General features: G+C 48.5%; 2 protein-coding genes across 3 annotated transcripts in view; both read right to left on the reverse strand.

The window, feature by feature from the left end:
• KIF5C (kinesin family member 5C) overlaps positions 1-8,938 on the reverse strand; it is a 114,999-nt gene extending 106,061 nt beyond the window's left edge. Inside the window, exon 1 of the mRNA XM_068158683.1 lies at positions 8,655-8,938. Within this exon, the coding sequence (XP_068014784.1) occupies positions 8,655-8,780 (126 nt within the window). The 5' untranslated portion in view covers positions 8,781-8,938. The remainder of the gene's footprint in view (positions 1-8,654) is intronic.
• A 10,450-nt stretch (positions 8,939-19,388) lies between these two features.
• The window catches only part of EPC2 (enhancer of polycomb homolog 2), a 53,494-nt gene continuing 47,354 nt past the window's right edge, over positions 19,389-25,528 (reverse strand). For both annotated transcript variants that reach the window (XM_068158685.1, XM_068158684.1), the window contains 3 exons: positions 25,354-25,513; positions 23,362-23,695; positions 19,389-21,152 (listed from right to left, as the gene is read on the reverse strand). In XM_068158685.1, the coding sequence (XP_068014786.1) occupies positions 21,080-21,152; positions 23,362-23,695; positions 25,354-25,513 (567 nt within the window). In that variant the 3' untranslated portion in view covers positions 19,389-21,079. The remainder of the gene's footprint in view (positions 21,153-23,361; positions 23,696-25,353; positions 25,514-25,528) is intronic.

Consider the following 25,528-nt stretch of genomic DNA (forward strand, 5'->3'; position numbering starts at 1 on the left):
CCTTCAAGATCATCGTGTCCAACCCATCAACCAATCCAACCCACCCAAACAACTAACCCATGGCACCAAGCACCCCATCAAGTCTCCTCCTGAACACCTCCAGGGATGGTGACTCCACCACCTCCCCAGGCAGCCCATTCCAATGGGCAATCACTCTCTCTGTATAGAACTTCTTCCTAACATCCAACCTAAATGATCCACCTACAGTACTGTGTCCAAGCTCTGGAGGCTCCAGTACAAGACTGACAGGGAACTTGTAGAGCAGGTCCAGAGGAGGCTATGAAGATGATCAGAGGGTGGAGCACCTCCCCTATGGGGACAGGCTGAGAGAGCCGGAGCTGCAGAAGGCTCCAGGGAGACCTTAGAGCAGCCTTCCAGTGCCTGAAGGAGCCTCCAGGAGAGCTGAAGAGAGACTTTTTATAAAAAGACACAGAGTGACAGGATGAGTGGTAATGGCTTCAAACTGGAAGGAGCTGGATTTAGATTAGACAAGAGGAATTAATGTCTTCCCTGTGAGGGTAGTGAGGCACTGGAAGAGGTTGTCCAGGGCAGCTGTGGAGGCTCTAAACCTCCACAGTGTTCAAGGGCAGGTTGGATGGGGCCTTGAGCAACCTGCTCTAGTGGAAGGTGTCCCTGCCCACAACAGGGGAATTAGATGGTCTTTAAGGTCCCTACCAAGCCAAACCATTCTCTGACTTTATGGACTCACGTCTTTTGTCAGAATAGGTATGGGAAAGGAAGGTATTTTCAGAGGAAGATAGCCAAATGGGATTAGAAACAGATAAAAAAAGCCTTCAATGCCCCTGGGAAAAGACAAAGAGGAAATTGCTTTGCTGAAAAAACAATAAGCTTTGTACTTTGAGTAAATCATCTTTCCAGCACCACCACCAGTAAGCAGGAGCTCTTTTCACACCTGATTTGTCACTACATTTTCAGAAAACAGAAAATCACATAGAAGTACAGCTCCATCCAAGCAGCACATATTGATCCATGATGAATAATTTTCCCTCTCTCTCTCTTCCAGGAGAGGAACAGCAAAGCATTAGGAAAAGAAGGCAGCAGGAGCACCCGAAGCCACACTGTCCCTGCAGAAGCGACTAGGCTCCCTCCAACCTAGCAAGCTGTCAAACAGAATTTAACAAGTCAAGGAATCTGCTTCTTATCTCAACTGGAAGAGAACTATTTCTGTCTCAGGAGCCTCTTGGAAAAGTGGTTGGGTGCCAACAGAGTCCCAGGAGCATAACTGGCTGCCACTCATGCTGAGAGCACTCACCGGTGCTGCCTGGGGGAAGCCCTCTGAGCAGCACCAACCAAGGGGCTCAGGCAGCCATGAGGGGAGGGCACTCTCCAAACAGCAGCACATCATGCCCAGGTGATACTCCAGGATTCAAAGCTCTGTTGAGCCAAATCCCCACACCAACCCTTGCTTATTCCTTGGAGAAGCTGTTTCCTTATCCCACACTGACCCAGTGCAGGTTGTGGGACTGGGCAGACGCAAAGGCTGGCAGTGGAGAAGGAGAATGTTTGGGGTTTGGAGAAGCTCAGAGACATTTATGCAAACCATTATCAAGATTGATTTTTTTTTTCTGTTGACTTACAATATGGGAGTAATACTGTACATCATATTTGCTTCAGGGCTTTATGGGAATATCACTGGGTCAGGACAGAAATGTACTGTGTTTCTTGAGAACTGGATCCAGGACAGCTTCTGTCCTTAGCCAACACACTGTAAAAACCCAAAACCCTACTGTGCTGCTCACCTCCTCAGTCCCATTATTTTAGCCTTCCACACAAGCTCCTGAAAACAAACATGAAGCACAGCAGGATGCCTTAGAACACCTCTATTCTTTTAACACCAAGCAACCAAGCAGACCCCTGGATGGCAACCACACCAGCTCTCCAATAGACGAGACAACTTCTTCTGTAGGGCACAGCAAAGCTACCCAGACCCAGTGGAATCATCCTGGATTCGCTGTTTCAAAGAAAATCCCAACAACATGCTGTGATCTACAGGCTTCTGCTTCTTCCTGAGACACTCCCTGGCTTAAGCTACTGAGAAAAATCACCTAAAAAAAAAAAAGCAAGTGCCAGATCTGTCAGTCTTGTGCTGCTGCTGCTGCTGCTGCTCTGGAAATAGTCTGACCTGAAAGCAGCACACCCCAAAGCCACAGGGGAATGAGCATGGCACGCTGTGGCTCATCCCATCCACTAAACAGGAAAATGCAGCAGGTTAGAGTCATCTCCAAACAAGAAAATCTTGGGGGATAGGAGGATTAGCAAAGGTTTTGAAAGAAAGGGCTCCCACAGAGGTATTTATCAGCTCTTGGTGTCTTCAGGTAAAAGCCAGGCACTTGTATCTCACAACAGTCATCAGCAAAAAAGCTTTCACACAAAGAATAGAATAGACTAGAATAAACCAGGTTGGAAGAGACCTTCAAGATCATCACGTCCAACCTATCATCCAACACCACCCAACCAACTAACCCATGGCACCAAGCACCCCAGCAAGTCTCCTCCTGAACACCTCCAGAGATGGTGATTACACCACCTCCCCAGGCAGCCCATTCCAATGGGCAATCACTCTCTCTGTGTAAAACTTCCTCCTGACCTCCAGCCTGAACTTCCCCTGGCACAGCCTGAGACTGTGTCCTCTTGTTCTGAGGCTGGCTGCCTGGGAGAAGAGACCAACCTCTGCCTGTCTACAACCCCCCTTCAGGTAGTTGTAGATGGCAATGAGGTCACCCCTGAGTCTCCTTTTCTCCAAGCTAAGCAACCCCAGCTCCCTCAGCCTCTCCTCACAGGGCTGTGTTCCAAACCCCTCACCAACTTTGTTGCCCTTCTCTGGACACCTTCCAGCAAGTCAACCTCCTTCCTAAACTGAGAGGCCCAGAACTGGACACAGTACTCGAGGTGTGGCCTAACCAGTGCAGTGTTGCTGGTTGCTCAGTCTTCACCAGGAAAGAAGAGAGGAGAGAGGCAGAAAAACACACCAAAGAAGCTGGGAGACAAAGCAAACCTGAGCTTCCCAGCTTAAGTGTTGTGCTAGGAAAATGGCACGCTGCATATCCACTGACACGTTTCACATCACGGCAGAAGCTCCATCTCGCTTCATGTTCTACGTCAAACCAGCATGAGCTTTTTATAGAGAGTATGAGCAAACCCTCCCCAAGCAGAACTGTTGTGCATCTCCAAGTAGAGATGGAGGCTTGGCTTTTGTGAGAGGGACAACGTACCACACCCCAGGGAAAAAACAAACCCAAACCCAAACCAACAACAAAGCCTTGGAGCACAAATCACACAATCATAGTATCATAGTATCAGTCAGGGTTGGAAGGGACCACAAGGATCAGCTAGTTCCAACCCCCCTGCCATGGGCAGGGACACCCCACACTACATCAGGCTGCCCAGAGCCTCAGCCAGCCTGGGCTTAAACACCTCCAGGGACAGGGCCTCAACCACCTCCCTGGACAACCCATTCCAGGGCTTCATCACTTTGATTGGAATCCAATCACAAACCAATCACTTTGATTGGGAAAGACCTCTAAGATCAGCTAGTCCAACCACCAACCTAACACCACCATGGCCATTAAACCCTGTCCCAAATGCATTTGATGTTTTTATAGCTAATCTACTAACACAGTGTGGGGGGTGAGGGCTGTCCTAACCAGAGAGACAAGTTCCTAACAGCATACAGAAATCTCTGTGCAGGAGGGACTTAAGACCATATCTATCTTCTTTTCATTAGTGCAAACTCTGTGGACTTCACTGACACACATGAAACAAAACACAGCCAAATATCCTAGGGATAGAAAAGAGTGCAAAGTCTCTCCATAAGACATTCCAAAACAGTACTTAACAGCAGACAGCATTAAAATAAAACCACCACAGCCTTGCTCAGATTCCACCCACTTACTGCAAAGGAATCAGCCATGCCTTTTGGGTTGGTTTCTTTCATGGAACATGTTTTCCTTTCTTTCATGGCACATGTGACTGCAAGCCAGCAGTGACCATTACATGGTAGCTGAGGATCAGGTGATGATTTTGTTTGGTTTCAGCCACAACAGTTATGTGGAACGTTTCACAGATGAAAAGAACAGACTTTAACCCCCTCTGAGCAAAGCCCGATCCTCAGAGACCCTCCCACGTACCCTGCAGCTCTCTGCCGGTTTTCCCACGGGCAGTTTGCCCAGAGAGCTGGCACAGAGCTGCCCCAAGCCCCCAGCACAGGCAGCGAGGGGCTGAGGAAGGCTCTGCGCTGCCTGCCTGCCACCAGGCACGCAGCAGAGAACTGCAGTGCTCAGCAGCTCCTGCTAAGCCAGGCTTTACACAGCCCCTCACGTCACAGCTCAGAAAGCAGCTGACAACCAGAACGGAGAGTCTTTTATCCCCTTTCTGATAATGCTAACGTGAGGTTTCCAAGCTGGCTAAAAGATTTGGTTTAGAAATTCTCTTTTTCAACCAGCAGACATTTGTCTGAAAAATCAGCGTCAGATCAGGCTTGTGCTAGAAGGGAAGCAGTCACTGTGGGCTGCACGTAAACAGGAGGTGAAAATACTGTCTCCTTCACCACTAAATATCTTACAAGAAGGGAAGGGGGAAGGGACTGGAAGCACTGATTCTATATCCTCACAGGGAGCATCCCACCAGAGGCTGAGCCTCTCTGCATTCTTCCTTTGCAGATGCACTCAGAGGAACAGGGAGCAACACGGAGAAACCACTCGCCAGAAGACTTGCCTCAGTTGCTTACTACAGCAAACAGCTCTGCACTCTCCAACAAGCCCATAAGAAGCAAGCCAGCTAGAAAAATACATTTTTAGGTATGTCAGCCAACACAATCAATTGCAGAGTCACCTTGAGGTTGCAGAGGAGCAGAGAGATAAAATGAAACTGCAGTCTGTTGAGATTGTTGGGTCGCTAACCGCAAAAGCAAGCGATGGATTTACCACCGTCGCCACTTCCTGCCACGCTTAAAGGTGCATCCAAAAGGCTTTTAGGTGTTAAACTTTAAGGCAGACTCAAAACATGGTAGGTTTGCACTGTTTTAACCACAGGAAAAATTAAGGTAAGCCATTTGAATCCTCCATACTTCACTGCTTGGTATGTGCAACGTGCTTGAAGATCGATGGAAAGAGAGCAGAATACAAGACACTGGGTCAAATCCCAACTCTGGTGTAACAGAGTTAGGACATGCCCTAAGACCTCCTTATCATAGTATCATAGTATCATTCAGGGTTGGAAGGGACCACAAGGATCATCTAGTTCCAACCCCCCTGCCATGGGCAGGGACACCCCACACTAGATCAGGCTGCCCAGAGCCTCATCCAGCCTGGTCTTAAACATGAGGAGCTCTGAGCTACACAACCACAGGCATCACAGAGATACAGCTTCAGCCACAGCATGAAAGATACCTTGGGGAAACTCAAGCCCACGCTGTTAAACTTCCTTTCTTGCTGTTTGCTTTCCACAAATACAGACTTAAGACCTTGAATTTTGGTGGGAACATTTGCTCAGGGCCCTAGGGGTGTAGGGTGGGAGGTGACAGGGGGAAGCTGAGAAAGAAATTCTCCCCACCACGGTTTGCTGGGAAAGAAAAGGAAATGTATTCAGACATGCTAGTCAGAACAAAAAAATAGAGAGAGATTTCCTTTAAACCATTTCTGTTTTGTTTTTTCTTACACCATGACAGAATTCCCTGGAGGGGTTTTGGTGGGGGTTGTCCCTTTAAAATGTTAGCAGAAATCTTTCTTCCCAACATTTGATGGAATCAAGCTAGGAGCTGCATTGCAGTGTTTTTTCAAAAGCTGGTGTAAAACTAAACTACTAAAGTGCTTGGTTCTGCTTGATTTGTGCTTTGCATGATGTTTCCAGCAGCCTTTGAAGACTAAAACCTTGCCTTTTTTTCAGAAGGAAGTCTACTTTGGTAGTGCCCTCCTCCAGAACTGAGATACCTTGTCCCTTCAGGCATCATTTGCTGGAGCTAAGGAGCAGCCACCCTAAGCCAGTGGAAAAGAAAAAGCAGTCAGTACCACTTTCTACTGATCTAGTGTGGGGTGTCCCTGCCCATGGCAGGGGGGTTGGAACTAGATGATCCTTGTGGTCCCTTCCAACCCTGACTGATACTATGATACTAACACACCGCAGTGACATCCTCTGTAGATCAAGTTACACCAAAGCTCAGGGAGCCCGGTGCAGAGAATAAAGAGGACAAAGACCCAGGGAAGATTTTTCTTGTTCCTTTACACTTAGAAAACTACAAACATCCCCACGGCAACCCAGCGGGATGGTTCCTCCAGCAAAACAAGAAGCTGTATTTGTGGCTGATTGCACTAGCTAAGAGGACTAAAAGACCTGCCTGCTGCTCTGTGAAAGAGAGGAAAGGTCTAGGCTTCTGGGGAGGTTTCAGAGGGCAGGCAACCACTCAAGATGATCCTGGCAAGTTGAATATATGTTGAAAAATAAACATGTATATGCATTTCTATGCACAAATGTGTATTTACATCCTTAAATACACCTATTCCTTGTGTGTTTATACAGTTACACCTATACCTACTCCTTGTTTCTATTATTTCCTTAACTTTCATGGTAGGAAACTGACAGCTGCAGTTCTTTTTCCCTTTTAGCCTCTACTAAAGGAATGATCTTCAACCTGCAAGATAAAAAACACCTTTTCCTTCATAGTTTCTGTTTTCCCAGACAGCAGATACTTCCTGACAAAGGTGTGTGATACACTTGCACATTCATTTAGGTGGAGGGGGGGAAAAAAAAGGGTTCTAAATTCTACTTCTCTTAAAAGGCAGAATTATTCTGGGATTTACAGTATTTTAATCAACCTTTAATGTGTCTGAGGGCTGCTTTATTTAAGGCGGGGAGGGGAATTTGCTGGCATTTGTTTCCTTAACACCCTACACTTTCATCCCAAATATTTGTTGACCCAAGCAAGCATTTGTTGACCAAAGAGCCCTCCAATGCTGACTGAGGATGACAACCCATCTGATCACTCTCTTGGTAACAGATTGGTGTGGGTGTTACAACCTGAACCTTCAAACAAAGAACGTTCAGCTACACGGAAAGCAAATTCATCACATCAAAGTAAGAAAATGTCAGTCATTTATGGCCACAACTGCCTCAATTTTCCCCTTGTCTTTCCATAACTGTTTTGAAACTTCCATGAGAAAAAGTTTATGAAAACCTCGAGGTTTTAATAAGAAACTTGACAAATTATAGAGGTAATTGCTCATTCTTTGTATTAACCATTTGTTTTCAGGTGGCTTTGTCATAGTACAGTATGGATCACATCATCAGCTTAACCACAGCAGATCAATAAATAAAACAAAGCACCAAATCAGAGAACGGTGGGGGTTGGAAAGAACCTCTGGACATCATCTGGTCCACCCCTCCTGCTGAAGCAGGGTCACCCTGAGTAGGTTACAAAAACAAGGGTTGGTCAGGTGGGGTTTTGGGGCGCTTGGACAGGGTGCTGAGCCACCTCATCTAGATTGGGCTTTCCTAAGAAAGGTTGGACCAGGTGAGCCTTGAGGTCCCTTCCAATCTGGTATCCTGCAATTCTACGATTCAAAAATACAACTCAGGTTCAAGCACACAAACCAAACCCGGCCCCAGCAACCTCCGGAACCCCACCGAGAGCCCTGCACTATGGAAAGCTCCAGCCGTGGGAAGGAAAAGCAAAGGCACTCTCCCGGGCGAGCCTGAGGGATGAGCTGCGCCATGTTCAGCACTCAGCCAAGGAGCTACCTCCGGAACCTCGGAGGGCCGAGGGACACCCAGGCTTTGTCCCTTTCGAACCTCGGCTGCTGTGACCAGCCCGCCCCCTACAATGCGGGGGGAGGGGGGACACACACAAAACAAAGCTTGGGTATGCTCTTGCTGCAAGCGGGTGGCGACCTGATGTTAAACTGATTTATTTCAGAGAGAAGGCAAAAACTTCACCTCCCATGGCCCATTTTAACTAACGACACTTCTGCAGTCCCCCCGGGGGGCTCCGCAGGGACCCACCGGCAGCGACAGCCCCGCGGGCCAGGCATCAGCCCAGGCACCGTTTTTTACCCCCCGACGACGAAGCGCACCCCAGGCTTTGGGGGCCGGCTGCGTTTTGCGGCGCACCGGCAGTGCGCGGAGCCTCGGCGAAGCGGCTCCCGCCGCGCACCGGCACAAACTTTCTCCGCGGCGGCTGCCGCAGGGGCGCGGCGGAGGCGCGGCCGGCCGCCCCCGCGGAGCTCCGGCGAGCATGCCCAGTCACCGGCATGACATCAGCGCCGGCAGCACCGGCCGCCCCCCGCCCCTGCCCCTCCCCGGGCCCCGCCGGACACCCCCCGGGGGGAGTCCCGACCCCTCGCCCAAGGTGGGGACGGGGGAAGCCCTGCCGCAGGGGAGCGGGCACCGCGGGGAGAGCCGCCCGCCGCCGCCCCTCCCTCGCTCCGCCGCAGCGGGAACAATGGGCACGGAGCGGGGGAATGCGGCGGGACCGCGGGATGAATGCTCGACCCAGGGAGAGGGGGAACGACGTTCGGCCTGGAAAGGGATGCTGGTCCCGCGGGAGGCATGTTTGCCCCCCGGCGCGGGATGCTGGCCCCGCGGGAGGGATGCTCGCCCCGCCACGGCCCCGCGCAAGTGGGAGAAAGATGCAGCAGACTCACCCCGATGACCACGGTCTCATCGCCCTTGAATTTAGGGATGAATTTATCGCCCCGGAGGATCTCCGCCTCATTGAGGGGCCGGAACCGGCACATCACTTTGATGCTGCACTCAGCGGGATCCGCCATCTCGGCAGCTCGGCCGGGCGGGCGGGCGCCGGCCTCAGGGAGCGAGGGACCGCTCCGCCGGGCAGGTGCCGCAGACGCCCCCTCCTGCAGCCGCCGACCGGGCGGGGCGAGGAGCCGCTCCTCAGAGCCGGCAGCCGCCGCGCTTCCCTGGCTCGGCCCCCCCCGGACCGGCGCGGCTGCGCGGGGCGGGAGAGAAGGAGGGAATGAGAGGAGAGGGGCGGTGCGGAACGGAGCCGAGCCCAACCCGCCCGAGCCCCCTTACGGCCCCGGGGCTCCGCCGCCTCAGCGCACCCCGACGCGGGGGCTGCCGGGAGGCGTAGTCCGCGCGGCAGGTGTGGGCTCCAACGGCCCTTAACGGCAGCCAACGGCCCCCGCCGCGCCCCCCCAGCGGCGCCCACCCCGCCACGGAGGAAGGGAGGGAGAAGGAGAGGGGGAAGAGGGCAGGCGGCTATCCCCCGCCAGCTCTTCCTCAGCACCCAGGGCAGCTCTTCTTCCTTGGTGATTTAGAGGTACGGTGCCCTGCGCCCCCGGGTGAGGGCTGTGCTTTGAGTCGGTGTTGGGGGGACCGTTGAGCCTAAGCGCAGGTAATTCGCTTCCACCTGCTTTTCTCAGCTCCGTTTTTAAGGTTGTGGCTCAGGCCTCCAGCTGCGGCTGCTGTGCTCTCAGGTGAAACAAGGACTGGAGGAAGAAGGCAGATGTGTAACCCGAGTAAAGGATTTCTATCGCCGGGCTGCCATGGCAGCCCCCTTGGTTACGTTACCCTTGGGCTTCTGTGAGGCAGAGCTGGGATGCTTTGACCTTGTTGGATTTACAAGTTTGACACCCCGCCGTCTGTGAATCAGCGTCTGGGAGAAACAGCGTCTGGAACCTGTTCCAAAGCATCAGGGTTGATGACCTCCTCCTCCTCCCTCACTCCTTGACGATGCTTCTTCCTTACCTGCTCAAAATACCTGCAGCTTGCCCATGCCTATTCCAGGGCTAGCTCATTTCACTGCATGAAAGGTGTTTGGAATGGCCTAATGTACCACATGTAATCTCCCCATCCGCCATCATTTTCTCCTTGCAAGCAGCCGGACTGCTTAAAGGGAAAAAATTCTTCACTGGGAGGCTGGCAGAGCACTGGACCAGGCTGCTCAGAGAGGTTGTGGAGGCATTCATTGCTTGCCTGGATGTGTTCCTGGGTGATTTACTCTGGGTGATCCTGCTCTAGCAGGGCAGTGGGACTAGATGATAGCATTGCCTGGTTGGAAAAGATCTCAAGATCATCCAGTCCAACCAAAACCTGACGTCTCCCTGTACACAGCTGTCAGATCATGTCCCTAAGCACCTCATGCAAATGTCTTTCAAACACTTCCAAGGATGGGGACTCCACCGCCTCCCTGGCAGCTTGCTCCAGTGCTCAGTGACCTTTTTGGTGAAGAAAATTTTCCAAATATCCAGTTCTAAACCTCTCCTTGTGCAATTCCAGGCCATTTCTTCTCATTCTGTCATCTGATACTAGGGAGAAGAGACCAATGTCCACCTGGCTCCAACCTCCTTTCAGGGAGTGTAGAGAGCAATGAAGTCTTCCTCCAAGCCACCTCGAGCACCTCCCAGTTCCTTCAGCTGCTCCTCACCAGACCTGTTTTCCAGACCCTTCACCAGCTTTGTTGCCCTTCTCTGGACATGCTGCAGCCTTTCAATGTCCTTCTTGTAGCGAGTGGCCCAAAACAGCCCAGTGTTCGAGGTGTGGCCTCACCAGTGTTGAGTACAGGGACACAATCACTGCCCTGATCCTGCTGGCCACACTGTTGCTGCTCCAGGCCAGGATGCTGTTGACCTTCTTGCCCACCTGAGCACACTGCTGCCTCTTATTCAGTTAGCTGTTGACCAGAATGCCAAAGAGCTTTCAAGCTGATCCTCAGAGGTCCCTTCCAACCCCCAGCATTCTGTGATTCTGTGAATGCAGCACTGTTGTCTTCTGGAAACATGCAGTTTTCAGCAGCTCCAAATAAACCCTGAAACCAGTTTTCTCCAAAGAGCAGAGAGGACCAGATGCATTCAATTAGCCTCAGTCACACAATTAAGAGGACAGTGGCCAGCTCACCAGCCTTTCTATAGAGACTTCCTATTCTTCCAGTCACAGGAGTTGTCCTGGTTCCCCACTGTGGATGGGAGCAGGCTGGTTAGAAAGGCTCTCAAGGCCTCCCTAAAAGCCATTCCATGGGGGAGCATTAGCAGTGTGCAGCATGTGATAAGAGGTTATTATGTAATGGGATTGATTCCCCTGGGTTACCAGTTCTCTGGCCCTTTTATTTCTCTTCTGTTTCAAGCTTTTACCCTGAATAGCAAATTTGTTAGTCATGACAAGTAGGGGCTTAGTCATAAATGACAACCCTTTGGATGAATTAATCCTGATCTTTCTCCATTATCAAGAGCTCATTTTGGAGCAAGACAGCAACACTCTTTCCCAGCTAGAGGAGGTGTAATCTGCAATCAGCAAGAAGGCACTGCAGAGCCACCTTTTCTTAGCAGCTTTGTCACAAACAATATCACATTGTCTGCCCTGTACACAATACCTTTTGAGCACAAAGCTGCTGGCTTCAATACATATTACCAGATTACTGGTTAAGCAGCCTCCTAGAGACATTTGTTTTCAGCCAGATTCAGGAGTGATCAGGACCTCCAGAAGCTGGTGAGCTTCTTCCAGGCTGCTCTAGTTGCCTGATGAAAGGTTTGATTTACAGTTCATGTAACATATGAGCTATGAAAATACACAGGAGCAGTTGTACTCCCCTGATGCAATAGTAAACATCAGGATTATTGATGTCTTTCATGTCTGAGACATCATCAGTGAACTGAATGAAGGGACAGAGTGGACCCTCAGCCAGTTTGCTGATGATACCAAAGTGGGAGGAGTGGCTGACACCCCATCAGGCTGTGCTGACATTCAGCCAGATAGGGACAGGCTGGAGAGCTGGGTGGAAGGGAACCTCATGAGGTTCAACAAGGGCACACGTAGGGTCCTGCACCTGGAGAAGAACAATTCCCTGTACCAGTACAGGTCAGGATTTGACCTGCTAGGAAGCAGCTCTGCAGAGAAAGACCTGGGAGTGCTGGTGGACAAGTTTCCCACGAGTCAGCAATATGGCTTTATGGCCAAGAAGGCAAATGGTTTCCTGGGGTGCATTGAGAAGAGTGTGGCCAGCAGGAGAAAGGAGATTCTTCTCCAAATCTACTCTGCCCTAGTCAAACTACAACAGGAGTACTGGGTCCAGTTCTGGGCTCCCCAGTTCAAGAGAGACAGGGAACTACTGGAAAGAGTCCAGTGGAGGCTAATGCAGATGCTGAGGGGCCTGGAGCATCTCTGTGAGGAGGAAAGGCTGAGAGCCCTGGGGCTGTGGAGCCTGGAAAAGAGCAGCCCCAGAGGGGATCTGATCAACATTCAGCAAGAGCTAAAGGGCCCATGGCGGGGAGAGGATGGGGCCAGACTCTTGTCAGTGGTGCCCAGCAACAGAACAAGGGGCAAGGGGCACAAACTGGAACCCAGGAGGTTCCATCTGAAGATGAGGTGTTTTGATCACCCTGGCAGATTGGACATGGTTTGACAGCTGACTGACCCAGCTTTTCAGGCAAACCAAGAAGAGACCATGAGGTTCTGAACAGCAGCAGAACCTGGATTGGGACAGAGGGATGGTCCCACAGAAATAAGGGGAAAGATGCCTGGTTTTTATGAACTGAAAAGCCAGTTTCCTATTCACAGAGACAAGAGAACATAATTTCCTTTCACTGCTTCTGAGCTCCAAAGCTCATTCTTGGAGCCATGAAGGAGCTTCAGGAGAAACACTAACAAGATTGAATTTCTGCTGTCCTTAACAAATCAGCACAATGAGCAGACACCAGCGCTGGCCAGGGGCACAACTTGCCAGCAGGGAGAGCAGCTTTAATGTAGCTTCCATTGATCCTGGTGTCTCAACAACACTCACCAAGATGAAGTTTGATGATAAGTTTGTGTCATCAGTGCTGAGAAATGGTGCCAAAGGATTTCTTCCAGGAAGTACCAAAAGGGTTAGGACCTCCATGACACAAAGCAGTTTTAAATGCTGAGGCTGGTCAATGTCCCACTGACACCAGAAGACATGTTTACAAAGGCTGGCCATAAAATGTTTAACAGGAGTGAAAATAAAGCAAGCCAAAGACTGAAGAATAAGGTCCCAACATGAGCTAAAGAGTGCTGAGAAGGCAGCTAAGAAGATCTGAGATACACCATCTCACCTGCATCACCAAAGGTAAGGAAACAGATCTGTGGTCCAGGGGAGACTGGGCTACATGACCATTTACCCAGGCAGAGGGGAAAATCTACACAGCAAAATCTCTAGGGCCTGCACAAGTCACACTGGCCTCCAAGATGATTATCCTAGAAGCAGCATTTCCTTTGCTCAGCAAGCTCAAGATTCCTTGGGGACCAGGGGCCACGGGGGCTCTGTTCTGAAAAGTCAGATTTGGAACCACTCAAGAGACTCTATCAGAACTGTCTGGGCTGTGCTGGCAGGGAGTTTAAGAGCAGCCACCACTTCTTATTTCCAAAACACTTACTTTTAAGTATACCTATGAAGTATACACATAAATCTCAACCTTCACATAAATTATTAACATCATGCACAGTCATACCCAGCGTGGTCACCCACCTCTAAAGCACAGCTTTGCTAAAAAGAGAGAGATTGATTGTTACCACTTAGTGCCAAACAGCAAAGCCCAGCTTTGGTTGAGGCTTCACCACTCAAAATGTTTTTCCAAGTTAACAACCCTTGCAGTTGGGTCACTCAATAAATAACCTAAAGAAAGGGGCTGCAACTTAGAGGGGAAATCACAGAAAAGGGAGGGGCTGGAAGGGACCTTGAAAGATCATCCAGTCCAACCCCCCCTCTAACTGAGCTGGATCACCTATACCAGACCACACGGGAACACACCCAGGCAGGGTTTGAATATCTCTAGAGAGGGAGACTCCACAACACCCCTGGGCAGCCTGCTCCAGTGATCTGTCACCCTCACAGGGAAAATTTTTCTCCTCATAACTTCCTGAACTACAAGATGCGATAAAGCAATTGTAGAAGTCACAACCAAGTAAACAAAACACACACACACACACACCCCCAAAGCCTCCACATCGGATTTCATTGTGTGCATTGCCAACCCCCCTCCACTCCCACCGCTGCGGGTGAGGCTCCAGAATGGGTTCACCATCAGCACGGGCAGACGATGCCATCTTCTGGTGTCACTTAGACAGCTGTTGGTTTGAAACCCGGCTGGCTCGTCTGCTCAGATCATTGTCAGGAAGACGGGTGCCGATGTTATTTTGAGCAGGGCTTTGTCCCCAGGGCAGGGTTCAGTGAAATCACATGAATTCAGGAACGCTCAGCCAGGCACGAACGGCCGTGGTGGGAAAGCAAGCACCAAGCTGCAGTCGCTTCACAGCCAGCTGCCACCAGCCCGGCCCCAGAGGTGGGCGGGGGGTGGAACCTTAGGGCTACATTGCAGGGCTCTGCATCCCCATCAAAGAGCAGTCTGAACTGCTGCTGAGGTTTTGGGAGCGTTAACGATTGTGCCTTGGTCCGTTCTTTTGTCTTCTGCCCCAGGAACCTCTTGCTGCTGTCCTGTGGAGAGTTCAGCACAGAACGAATTTGGGTTTACTGCTTAACAGAGCTCTCCAGAAGAGGTATGGTGCTGTGGGCAGAGTTCTCTCCTTGTGTCTCAGACCTCTAAAGAAGTGGCAGTGGGCTCCCCGGAGACAGAGGCATTTAGGCAGGTACATCTCTTCTGTCAACAATTTTATCTGCTAGAGTACAGCCTTAATTAGTTGCCTGCCTCCTTCATTTGCCCCTTGCTCTCTAATTGATCTTCCTCCATTATCCTCCTTGTGTAATTACATTTGTATTAGAGTTTAACCAGTGGCTAATGAATTGAGACCAGGCTGGACTGAGCAGATTTTCCCTTTTTTTTTGTCATGGAAAAGAAAGGAATTTCAGGAAACAAACAAACAAACAACCAGCATAACTGATTTGCTGCAGATTGTGGGCTGTGGTGTCCCTTCACATCTGCACATCCACTTGGTCTGAGGCTGGGGAGGGACACTGGGTTGCACCACAATTACTGCAGTTGGAACAGGGACCACCATTTCCCACTACATATAGACCAAGAATGGGAACTCTACTACTTGCTTTGCTGGCTTTTGTTTTGTTTAATTAAAGCTGTGGCGACTGGGTGACAATCCAGACTGTGATTTAATAGGGTTCAGTTCACTGCAAAAGTTAACTTGCAGGGGCACTCTGCATCAGTTGTGAGATCACACCATTAAAATGGGGGAGCCAGTATGTGCCCAGGTGGCCACAAATGCCACCAGCATCCTGGCCTCAACCAACAATAGTGGCCAGCAGGACCAGGGCAGGAATCGCCCCCCCTGTGCTTGGCACTGGTGAGGCCACACCCTGAGTACTGGGTTCAGTTTTGGGCCCCTCACTCCAAGGATGGTGAGGGGCTGGAGTGGGCAATGAAGCTGGTGAAGGGTCTGGAGAAGAGGTCTGGTGAGGAGCAACTGAAGGAGTTGGGGTTGTTCAGCCTGAAGAAAAGGAGGCTGAGGGGAGACCTTCTGGCTCTATAAGTCTCTGAAAGGAGGTTGGAGCCAGGTGGGGTTTGGTCTCTTCTCCCAAGGAAGAAGTGACAGGACAAAAGAAAATGGCCTTGAGCTGCACCAGGGGAGGCTTAGGTTGGACATTAGAAGCTTCTTGATTGAAAGGATTCTTAAGAGCTGGAACAGGCTCCCCAGAGAGGTGGCTGAATCCCCATCTGTGGAGGTGTTTAAAAGCCACAGAGAGGTGGTGCTGAAGGACACAGTTTAGCCCCAGCCTTGGCAGAGTTGGACAAGGGTTAGACTTGATGAACTGAAAGACCTTTCCCAACTGAAACAATTCTCTGAAAATAATCCAAAGCACTTCCAGACTGTATTTCAAGATACACTTGGTGATGTGGAAACAAGCAAGTCACTGAGAAAACAGGGACCTTAACCTGACACTGCCTTTTCCTCCAGGTAGGCCCTTCAGCAACTAACATTCTCAAATTAGGCAATATTGTTTGGGGGAGAGCCTGTCACCAGAGGAGGATGGTAACCATCAAACCACTTTAAGGACAGGAGAGGACCTCACATCACCTCACTGCAGGCACTGAGCTGGTACTCCCAGGCTCTCCTTCACAGTGTCAGTGAGGATGCAGCTACCTTCAGCCAGCTCACAGAAGGATGTGCTGGGAGGCACAGCAGCACTCGCTGTGGATCTACCATGGCTTCAAGGAATGCTGCCCTTACCCCAGAACTGCCTGTCCTTTCCCCTGTTCTTTGTGCTTCTCAGGTACAAGTGGTCCACAGCAGGCTCCACACATCAGCACACCACTTGTTTACTGGTCTGGATGTCTTTCCTGACAGATGAACTGGCCCTGGGTTGCTTTGGCCCACAGCCAGCCATGGCCTCTATCTGATGTTCTCCACATCACCAGCTGGTTAGATGAGAAGCAGTTATCCACCACCTGCCTTTGTTCAAATGTGAACTCTTCACAGCCAATCCTTCTACTGCCTGGCTCTGCTGCTGCACAGGGAACATCTCCTCTCCCTGTTAGAGGCATCTTTCCCAAGCAGCAGTTACCTGCCAAGACATGCTTTAAATTATGAAGGTTATTCTCCATCCTTCAGGGTCCGAACAGTACAAAGCCTAGAACAAGTAAGTGAGATCTGAAACCTTTTCACTGAAGTCAAATCCAGGAAGTCTGTTGAGATGACAGTCCTGTCTAAAGGGTATTCAGTTTGCTGTAGCCTCCAGAGCTTTCCTGTTTGGTGATGTGAATTTCCACCAGGCAACTCTGAAGGTCTGAGCAGTTCCTCCTGAACGGCACTGGAAACCAAGAGGAAGGCTGACGACTGCCACCATGATGCTGAGTCCACCTCGGGATGAACCGGTCACCACCTGGGAACCTGCACCGCTTCGAAACTCACCCTATGGAAACACTCCTGTGATTCTCTACCAAGGAGACAGGACAAGGGGCTACAAGGGAAGGAAAAGGAGTCTCAAAGTCACAGTCTCAGGAAAACCCAAAGGGCTACAGTAACAGTCTTGATGTTCATGGGGTGGGGGAAACCTGCACACACAATCTGCCTGGAGGGGGAAGGAAAAGGGACAGTTGTGAGGAGAATAGGATGTTGTCTAGACGTTGTCTGGAATGCCCTGCAGCAGAATTGGAAACAAGATGCCTACTATTAAACATGTACCAAACTCCAGTCAATCTGTAGATTAAATAGATCAACAGCAGCAGCAGACTAATCAGCATTTTCTGGGGTGATATTTAAAGGGAATCTCTGCACATGACAGATGCAGTCCAGTATCACAGAATCACAGAATGATTTAGGTTGGAAGGGACCTCAGAATATCCAGTTCCAAAGCCTCTGCCATGGACAAGGACACCACCTACTAGACCAGCTTACTCAAGGCCTTCCCCAGTATTATTGAACAACACTCCCCAACATGTAGTAAAGCAGATGTCACTATTCAGATGCTGTTGCAGACATGCATGATGTCCATCAAAGGGAATTCCAGAAGGTGGCCATATCCTCATCACACAAAACCAGCTCAGTCGCTGGTACTCCCCACTGCCACCAGCATCAGGAGGAAGTAGACTTTCCAGCAGCACTCCCTTCCTTGACTCTTTATGTAATAAGGATTTCAGCACTATTCCTCACTGGAGGCTCACAATTAATAGCTAGAAATTTCTCAGATGACTCTCACAGTTCTACTCTGAAGCAAGCTGCATCAGTGCTAACCCTGCTCACTCAGCAGCCAGCACACTTCCCATCACAGCCCCTGCAGCTAATGGAATCCTTTGCTCCACCTCACACTCTTCCACAATCCATTAGAAGTTAGAGCTGCAGCTAAAAGTTTTTGAAGCAATTAGGAGGATTAGGCTACACCAAGATCAGGGACACACAGCAACTTCAGAGATGTTTTGGGTCCAATTTCCCATGAACCTGATGTTGTGAGAAGAGTCTGTACCCCAGAGCTTGGCTGCTGCTGTTTGCTAAGGGTACAGCTTTCAGCCTGCAGAACAAAGCTAGTGATAGGATGAGGGGTGATGGCTTCTGGAAGAAAGTCAGATTAGACATGAGGAAGAAAGTCTTCATCACAAGGGTGGTGAGGCACTGCAACAGGTTGCCCAGAGAAGCTGTGGAGGCTCCAAGCCTGGAAGTGTTCAAAGCCACGCTGAATAGGGCCTTGAGCAACCTGGTCTGGTGGGAGGTGTCCCTGCCCATGGCAGGGGGTTGGAACTAGATGAACTTTAAGGCTCCTTCCAACCCAAACCACTCTGTGATTACCCTATGAAGTGATTTCACATTGTCCCTAAACCTCCCAAAGGGTTTTGGGGCTGCATCAGAGACGCAAGGTTATTTTTGTTTACCAAGGAGGTTAACATCTTTTCCTCTTTTTCAGACTTAATTTTGCAACAACTCTGCTTTCTACATAAAATAAGATTAAAAACTAATCATTCATCCTTCAGCCTACACAGGTTGTAATTATCCCAGGAAAGGAACCCAGGAAAGCAAACCTTAGACACAGGTGAAGAGATCATGCACACGGAGAGAACAATCTGTCAGGAGCAGCAGATTCAGTGGAGGCCTGGTGCAGAAAGGCTATTGCAGAGGTGCCTCTCCCAGTGCTGAGCCATCACACCTCTCCTGACCAAGGTAGGGACAAGTGCCATGCCACGGGTTCCTTTGGCTACTCTACACAGCTACAATCTATCAGCGTCTCTCTTTGCAGACTTCACACTGAATAGGAAATAAAACATTAGTTAAGCAAAAAATAGATCAATGTAGCCCTCTCGAGTTCCTGACAAGCTGCTGGTATTTAAAGCTCTGCGTTTTTTACTGTCAGAACTTCTAACTTACAGAATGTAAGACAAAAACCACGGTTAAACACAGCTTGGGTTCAAAACAGCTCTTCATATGAAAAGCCAAGAGGAAAAATACACTGACTGCATCATAGGAGGCCAACAGCTCTTGACTTTCTCAGGGGGAAAGAGGCTGGACCAGACCATATCCTGAGGTTCTCTCCAACCTCAGCCATTCAATGATTTACAAGAAATACAAAAATGTGATCCAAATTCCAGGTGGAAAACCAAACAGCAGAAAATCCAAAGGATTCCCCCTAAGGAACACCTGATGTTTGCGTGGCAGAACAAGAAACTGCCTGGTGCTGGTTACTGCCAGGACTCAATGATCTCAAAGGTCCTTTCCAACCCGGTCAATTCTGTATTCTGCCTCGGGTCCAGCAGCTCATCCCTCCCCTGCCACAGCAGATAACCACAGAAAGGGCCATCTTTGGGGAAAAGGTGCTTACGCTTTGGCCAAAACCATCAAGAGGCCTTAAGCAACCTGCTCTAGTGGAGGGTGTCCCTGCCCCCGACAGGGAGCTTGGAACTAGATGAATCTTTGTGGTCCCTTCCAAACCATTCTATGAGGCTACGAAAAGACGCCTGCCGGGCTCTAACGCTCACCCTGCTTGCACCTTGTGAAATAACCACGTATGCACCATGTCCATGTTTTGATATGTATTTTTATTTCCCTGCAGTTTTCACTTATCAAGAACAAGTAACAGGGAAAGTTGTCTGAACTAGTGCATAAACAAACATTCTGAAACACCACTACACGTATCTAATGTACAAGAACCGTATAAAAAAAGTCACTAAAACACTACACTACCAAGGTGTCCAACGCTTACAGTCAGACTTTTTCCAACCCGTTACTTGCCTTGGAGCCACAGGAAAACTCGCCAGAATGGAAAAGACAATCTTGCCACAACCCTCCCTCCCCACCCCGCCCCCACCACCCGGGATGGCTCGATAGCTAGACATCCAAATAGTTCCTTATTGCAATGATATATAATGCAATACATACCTGGTAAAATATCCTTTTAGGTGGTGTGTTACACTTTGAAAGCCGGTTAAGAACACGCAGCCTGCCGACACAACGTCCTCAGGTTGACAATTTGCTCAGCTCTGCACACTTGGCCATGTGCTAGATGCAGAATTTTCCTAGTCAGTTGGTTGGTGATTTTTTGTGTGTGTGTGTGTGTGGTTTGGTTTTTCCTTTCTTTCCTTTTTTTTTTTAATGTTTTTTGTCCTTTTTTGTCTTTTTTTTTTCCCCCTCCTTTTTGTCTTTTTTTTCCCCCTCTCCTTTTTTTGTCTTTTTTTTTCCCCTCTCCTTTTTGTCTTTTTTTTTCCCCTCCTTTTTTGTCTTTTTTTTTTCCCCTCCTTTTTGTCTTTTTTATTTCCCCTCCTTTTTTGTCTTTTTTTTTTCCCCCTCTCCTTTTTTGTCTTTTTTTTTTCCTCCTCCTTTTTTTTTTAATCTTTCTTTTTTTTTCCTCCTTTTTTGTTTCTTTCTTTTGTGGTTTTTTTTTTTTTCCTGTGTAATTATTTTTTATAAACTGGTATTATAAATAGAAATATACATTCAAAATATATGGAAAAAAAAGTGAGTTAAACTACATTAAATTTGCATGTATCGATCCATCCCTTTCCCCCCCCCCACCCCCTGCACAGTAATAGAAAATACTATTTTGCCTTGAACTTCATATTGGACAGTGAAATGCCACTAGAGTTATTTACCAAAAAGTCCATCTAGTCAAATTGTGAAACAAAAAAAAAAAAATGAACCAAGTGAAAACTTTACATTTCCTTTAGAAAAAAATTACAAGATTTTTTTTTTTTGTCTCCTAGCTATGAATCTTTTAACTTTTTTCCTTTTTTTTTTTTCCTCTCTCCTCTTTTTTTTTTTCCTCCTTTTTTTTTTTTTTTTAGACACAAAGTTGGATTTATTTGTACAAGATACAAAATGTAAACATGGCAAAATAAATAGTTAAAACAAGTGATGCAGGATCCCATTTCATGCTCATGATCCCATTAAAGAATTATTTTTTTGTCTTTTTTCTTTTTTTTTTTTTTGTTTAATCCATTCAGTTGCAAATTCAAGTGCAAAAGCATGATGATGAATATCTACTATTCAAGTAACAGAAATAATATTGATGATACAAATAAAACTATTTTACAAGGTAGTGATTTCCCCAATTTTACAAAATTTACATTATATATCGACTTAATACACGATATAACCATAGTCCATTTTAGGTCCATTTGAGTTCTCTGTGATCCAGAGAGTGCTGCATTTTGCATTCAGTTGGAATAGAAAGGAGCACACCATTAGCACAGGTGGGGACGCTGCTTTGAGGTTATGTCACTTCCATGGCTACTGTGGTCTCTGCTATGCCATTTAAACCCAGGCGTTCTGGTTCGTGGTTCTCTCTGCAACAACAGAAACAGGCAACGGTTACAGCTGGGACAGCAGCGCTTCCTCTGATCCTTTCTCACAGGCACTGCCTGCTTTCACACAGCTGCTACCCCCAAGGTTATGTAGTCAGTCAGGGGTCTGTCTTTTCCCCCTAGTAACACCTGACAGGACAAGAGGGAATGGTCTTAAGCTGAACCAGGGGAGGTTTAAGTTGGCTATCACAAGCCCTATGAGGAAAGGCTGAGGGAGCTGGGATTGCTTAGCCTGGAGAGGAGGAGACTCAGGGGTGACCTTATTACTCTCTACAACTACCTGAAGGGAGGTTGTAGACAGGCGGATGTTGTTCTCTTCTCCCAGGCAGCCAGCACCAGAACAAGAGGACACAGTCTCAGGCTGCACCAGGGGAGGTTTAGGTTGGATGTTAGGATGAAGTTCTATACAGAGAGAGTGATTGCCCATTGGAATGGGCTGCCTGGGGAGGTGGTGGAGTCACCATCACTGGAGGTGTTCAGGAGGAGACTTGATGGGGTGCTTGGTGCCATGGGTTAGTTGTTTAGGTGGGTTGGATTGGTTGATGGGTTGGATGCGATGATCTTGAAGGTCTCTTCCAACCTGGTTTATTCTATGTAATATCCTATGTAAATTTCTTGACTGAATGGGTTCTCAAACACTGGAACAGGCTGCCCATGGAGGTGGTTGAACCCCCATCGCTGGAGGGGTTTCAAAGTGACAGAGATGTGGTGCCGAGGCTCAGCACCAGATTTGGTAGAGTCAGAGAATGGCTGGACTTGATACTCTCAAAATCATTCCCAACCAAAATGATTTTACAGTTCTAAGGATCAGGGAGAATGGCTGGACTTGATAACCCTAAAGGCATTTTCCAACCAAAATGATTTTACAGTTCCAAGGATCAGGGAGAAACCTAACACATAACCTAGAAACACACTTTCAAGGCCAGATAAAACCTCCTGGATTCCAGCTTGTGCCCATTGCCCCTTGTCCTCACTAGACACCACTGCAAAGAGTCTGGCTCCATTCTCTTGCCCCCCACCCTTTAGCTCTTGCTGAGCACTGAGACCATCCCCCCTCAGGCTGCTCTTCTCCAGACTCAACAGATCCAGGGCTCTCAGCCTTTCTGCCTCACAGAGATGTTCCAGGCTCCTCAGCATCTCTGTAGCCTTCCACACCTCTCTGACTAAATACACTCATGATACAGAAGTATGCTTTCAAGCACGACTGCTAATTTAGCAATACCTAAAAAACCACCTTTAAATAATACAAACACCTCAAGAAATACCTTGAAAATACCTAAAAATATCTCAATCTATTCATTTTAGCATGGCATTGCCCCCCCAGCTCTTTTTTAACCTCTCCAGAAGCATTATGACATAATAAGGCACATTTGCTAATAGCCATTTTTTTCTTTTCTGATTCATAAACAAATGTGACTTCTTTTTTGTAAACATCATACAGCACAGGCTTAAAGCCCAGATACTGTCATTTTGAGAAGGCTCAGCCAACTGCAAGCTCCTGCCACTCCTGTCAACCATCTCCTAAGCATCTCAGAATCATCATGCTGCTGTTCACTGAGTGAGTATCCAGCTGTACAGGTATGCTGCAGGCTGGCACACAGCTCATTGTTGACATAAATGCTAGAGAAAACAAGAGTGAGGGGAGACCTCCTGGCTCTCAACTCCCTCAAAGAAGGTTGGAGCCTTTGGGGGTTGGTCTCTTCTCCCAAGGAACAAGCAACAGGATGAGAGGAAATGACCTCAAGTTGCACCAGGGAAGGTGTAGGTTGGACATGAAGAACAATTTCTTCCCCAAAAGGGTTGTCAAAGCCTGCACCAGGCTGTTCAGGGCAGTGGTGGAGTTCCCATCCCTGCAGGGATTGAAAAGCCACACTGATGTGATGCTGAGGGCCATGCTTAAGTGGTGACCTGGCAGATTCATAATTGAACTTGCTGAGCTTCAAGGTCTGTTCCAACCAAAAGGATTCTGTGATTCTAAGTATCTAACACAGTATGGGTACAGAGAGCTGTGGGGAGAACATGAGGAGAGTTTGATGGAATCTATCCCAAAGTGCAGCATGTGAAGGGACAAATCAGAAGGGTTAAACTGCAGCTATTTCAAAGACAATGGAGGCTGACCAAAGCTACTGGTGCCTAAATCCAGGGCAAATCACACGGCGGTTCATCTGCAAAACGTCCTCTTCAGACTCACCTTGCTATACTGCTGATGGCACTGCTAGGAGTTACCTTTGGCACTCTGTCCATACTGGCAGCAACTGTGGCAAGTTTTAAGGCTGTTGGCGATGGGGCTGAAGTCCTTGTGTTGATATGCACATTGACTGGAGAGACAACGCTGACGTTGTTGAGGTGCACGGCGTTGGTCAGGCAAGAATTGTTCATGGGGAGCGTCTGAGGGCTGCTTGTGCACAAGGCTGGGATTAAGTGGTTTGTGGTGGTGTGGCCCACTGTCCTTACGAGCTGTACAGTTGAAATCCCTGGGCTGGATGATAAAGCCATGTTGGTGGAGTACAAAGTTCTAGAAGTTCCTGTGAGAGGAGAAATGTTGTTAATTCAAAGTGCACAGCAGCAGATCACAAATCTTTCTAGCTGGAGGTAGAAATAGTTTGTGGGGCTTTGCATTCACAAGATCAGAGAGTGAAAGATGCTGCTGTAAGGCCAAAAGACTTCTACAATGACCAACTCTCCACACACCTCATTTTAGGTGCTTTAAATTCAAAGGGCAACACTCCCCACAGAAGTAAACTGAGTTGGGCAGCCTCAGAGATCAATGGTGGAACCAAATTGACACCTCCTCACCTCCTACCTTGTTCTGCAGGCAGCATAAAGAGCTTGTGGGGAGCAAAGTTAGAGATCTAAGGCTCAAAGCAGAGAACTCCTCTCAGATTATGCTGCACTGCTCTGTTTGCACTCCTGAGTTCTGGGAAACTTGAGGTTTCACAGTGTACATTCAAACCAGAGGTTCTCAGAGCTCATCATGGTACCCCAGCTATTCACTGCCCCAGCTTTGGTGGCAAAGGAACTATATACCTTTGCCCTCAGTCTCTTGTCCCTGAAAACACCCTGCTTTCCATCAGCATGGTGCATTGCCACCAGCCTGATCCTACACCCCTCCAGCAGCACCCTCCCAGATAGCATCTTAGAGAACACAGAGAGCTCTTCCTCTCTCCTGGAACTGTTCCAGTGTATTGATTTTATTCAGTCGTGTTTTTTCTCCCTCTATTTGTTTCATATTATCATTAACCCAGCCTGGCAGAAGGTCTATAAAACTAATCACATCATTAGCTGTTAAAACAAGGAGTTACTCTAAAAGCCCTTCATTTGTTATGGCAGTCACATGGCAAACAGCACTTGTTTCTCAGCAACATGGCTCCTGCACCAGCACCCCTGCCACTGCTGGCCCCTAACAAGGCAGGTTCAGGAGCAGGGGTGGGGGCAACATGGTGCATGCCAAGGGCTACACTTCCACCTCTATCTGGGAGGAATCTCAAATGCAGTGAGACCTGAAACTTACAGTAGCTTCAGAAGAACTGCTAGAAAGAGAAACATTGCATTGTTTTGGCTGGAAAAAGCCTCTATGATCATCAAGTCCAAGCACTGACATAACATCACTATGGCCATTAAACCATAGTTAATTGGTCATGTTTTAATCTGAATACACAAGTGAGATAATGGCCAAAAACAATCCCACACTGGTTTGGGTAGGAAAGAACCTTTAAAGCTCATCCAGTCCAACCCTCCTGCAGTGAGCAGGGACATCTGCAACTAGAGCAGGTTGCTCAGATCCCCAACCAACCTGACCTGGAATGGTTGCAGGGATGAGGCACCAACCTAGGACAGCGTGGCAACTTTTCTCTTTCCACCTCAAAGTACTTAACCATGTTTTAAGCAATTGATTTTTTTTTTTAACTACACATTCACACTGTTTTTAAAGTGCTGTTGCTTATGCTTTTCATCTTAACAGATCATTAGAGGATAAAAGCCCACAAACCAAGAAAAGGCACTCGGTGGTTTTATGACTGCACCAACCCACATGCCAACGCACCACGGAGCTTTAGAGAACAATAGTTCATGTACCACGATCAGTATGTTTGAAATGTTTATTGTTTATTAAATAGGGTCGTAGAAATTAGAGAAGAGCTCAGTCTGGGCTCAGACTGGAGCAGGAGTTGTAAGCAATCATCACCTGAAGGCTGGACAACACCATTGATATTGTTGTGGCTGGTGGCTGGCTCCTTCGGGACCTCACTGCGGCTTGGAGCGGGGGCACTGACCACTGCGGATGCAGCAAAGTGGGCGCTGGCTGAATCAAGTGTTTTAGACATGCAGTCAGAGGTGCTGGAGCCCTGGGGGAAGCAAAA

The sequence above is a fragment of the Melanerpes formicivorus genome, unplaced genomic scaffold, assembly GCF_026170545.1.
Source record: "Melanerpes formicivorus ecotype bairdi unplaced genomic scaffold, bMelFor1.0.p_v2 SCAF_41, whole genome shotgun sequence".
Lineage (NCBI taxonomy): Eukaryota > Metazoa > Chordata > Aves > Piciformes > Picidae > Melanerpes > Melanerpes formicivorus.